This window comes from Orycteropus afer, unplaced genomic scaffold (genome assembly GCF_000298275.1).
Source record: "Orycteropus afer afer isolate SDZICR_OR568_19922 unplaced genomic scaffold, OryAfe1.0 scaffold00114, whole genome shotgun sequence".
In the NCBI taxonomy this organism is placed as follows: Eukaryota; Metazoa; Chordata; class Mammalia; order Tubulidentata; family Orycteropodidae; genus Orycteropus; species Orycteropus afer.
The window spans coordinates 2,973,020-2,974,655 of record NW_006921701.1 but is presented as its reverse complement, the minus strand read 5'-3'; the positions used below and the strand labels follow the sequence as shown (position 1 = coordinate 2,974,655).

Sequence of the window (1,636 nt, the reverse complement as noted above, 5' to 3'; positions counted from 1 at the left end):
CTTGGCTGGGCCTGGTTGAGTGGCTAGGCAGCTGGTGATAGTTATTCCCCATGATGAGACTGGCAATCAACTCCATAGTGGGATCTACCACAAGCAGCTGAGTAGCTTCTTTAGGGATGTGGTCTGCTTCCCATATATAAGCAGCTTTGAGAATGGTCTCTAGCTTATGGCATGCTTGGACCCTGCATATAGCCATGTCGTTGTTCAGCAGCCTGCCATGGTTAAGGCCATGGATGTTAAGGCCATCCCATTTGTGGTATATTTCCTGTCAGAACGGCACTAGGTAACCAGAACAATTAGCATTGTTGGAAAAATCATATTGATTAAAGGCAGGGTCGCACAGCTGATTATTGTAATTGCTGTCAATAAGTTGTACATCTATGAAAAACTGCACTGGCAAAAATAATAAATAAATATAAGAATTTAATTTTCTGGACTGAATCTGTTCCTTTGTTAGCAGGCATCAGTGATCAAGAAATTTCTCTAATGTTTTGCTACCATCTTCTCTGTGTTACTCTGGGAAGTCCAAGCCATATGTACTGAAATTGGGTGGGTGGGAACAGATAATGACATCAAATCTCTGCAGAATCATGACGTGGGAGGCAGCACACAGAGTCCTGGATAGTTGGTCAGGAGACCTGGATCCAAAGCCTGGCTCTGCTGCTTACAAGCTGTGTTGCCTTGATTAAGTGACTGAACCTCTCTGTGCTTCAGTTCTCTCACCTGTAAACAAAAACCTCTAATGTCACTTCATAAGATATGTTGTTGTTATGTTGTTAGGTGCCGTCAAGTTGGCTCCGACCCATAGCGACCCTATGTACAAATGAACCAAACACTGACTGGTCCTGTGCCAGCCTCACAATCCTTGCTATGCCTGAGCCCATCATTGCAGCCACTGTGTCAATCTATTTTGTTGAGGGCCTTCCTCTTTTTGTTGACCCTTCACTTTACCAAGCATGATATCCTTCTCCAAGGAATGGTCCCTTCTGACAACATGACCAAAGTAGGTCAGACGAAGTCTGGCCATTCTTGCTTCCAAGGAGCATTCCAGCTGCATTTCTTCCAGGACTGATCTGTTAGTTCTTTTGGCAGTCCATGGTACCTTCAATATTCTTCACCAACACCACAACTCAAAAGCATCAACTCTTCTTCAGACTTCCTTATTCATCATCCAGCTCTCATATGCATATGAGGTAACTGAAAATACCATGGTTTGGGTTAAGTGCACCTTAGTCTTCAAAGAGATATCTTTGCTCTTCAGCACTTTTAAAGAGCTCTTTTGCAGCAGATTTGCCCTGTGTAATACATCATCTGATGCATTGACTGCTGCTTACATTGGTGTAGATTGTGGAACCAAGTAATATGAAATCTTTGACAACTTCAATCTGTTCTCTGTTTATTGTAATACTGCTTATTGGTCCAGTTGTGAGGATTTTCATTTTCTTTATGTTGAGATATAATCCACACTGCAGATTGTAGTCTGTAATCTTCATCAGTAAGTGCTTCAAGTCATCTTCACTTTCAGCAAGCAAGGTTGTGTCACCTGCATATTGCAGGTTGTTAATGAGTCTTCCTCCAATCCTGATGTCACATACTTCTTCATATAGTCCAGCTTCTTGGATTATTTCCTCAGCAT

General features: G+C 42.3%; 1 protein-coding gene across 1 annotated transcript in view; it reads right to left on the bottom strand.

Annotated features, from left to right (window-relative positions):
• PLA1A (phospholipase A1 member A) overlaps positions 1–1,636 on the bottom strand; it is a 72,782-nt gene that overhangs the window by 36,427 nt on the left and 34,719 nt on the right. Inside the window, exon 9 of the mRNA XM_007943923.1 lies at positions 342–393. Within this exon, the coding sequence (XP_007942114.1) occupies positions 342–393 (52 nt within the window). The remainder of the gene's footprint in view (positions 1–341; positions 394–1,636) is intronic.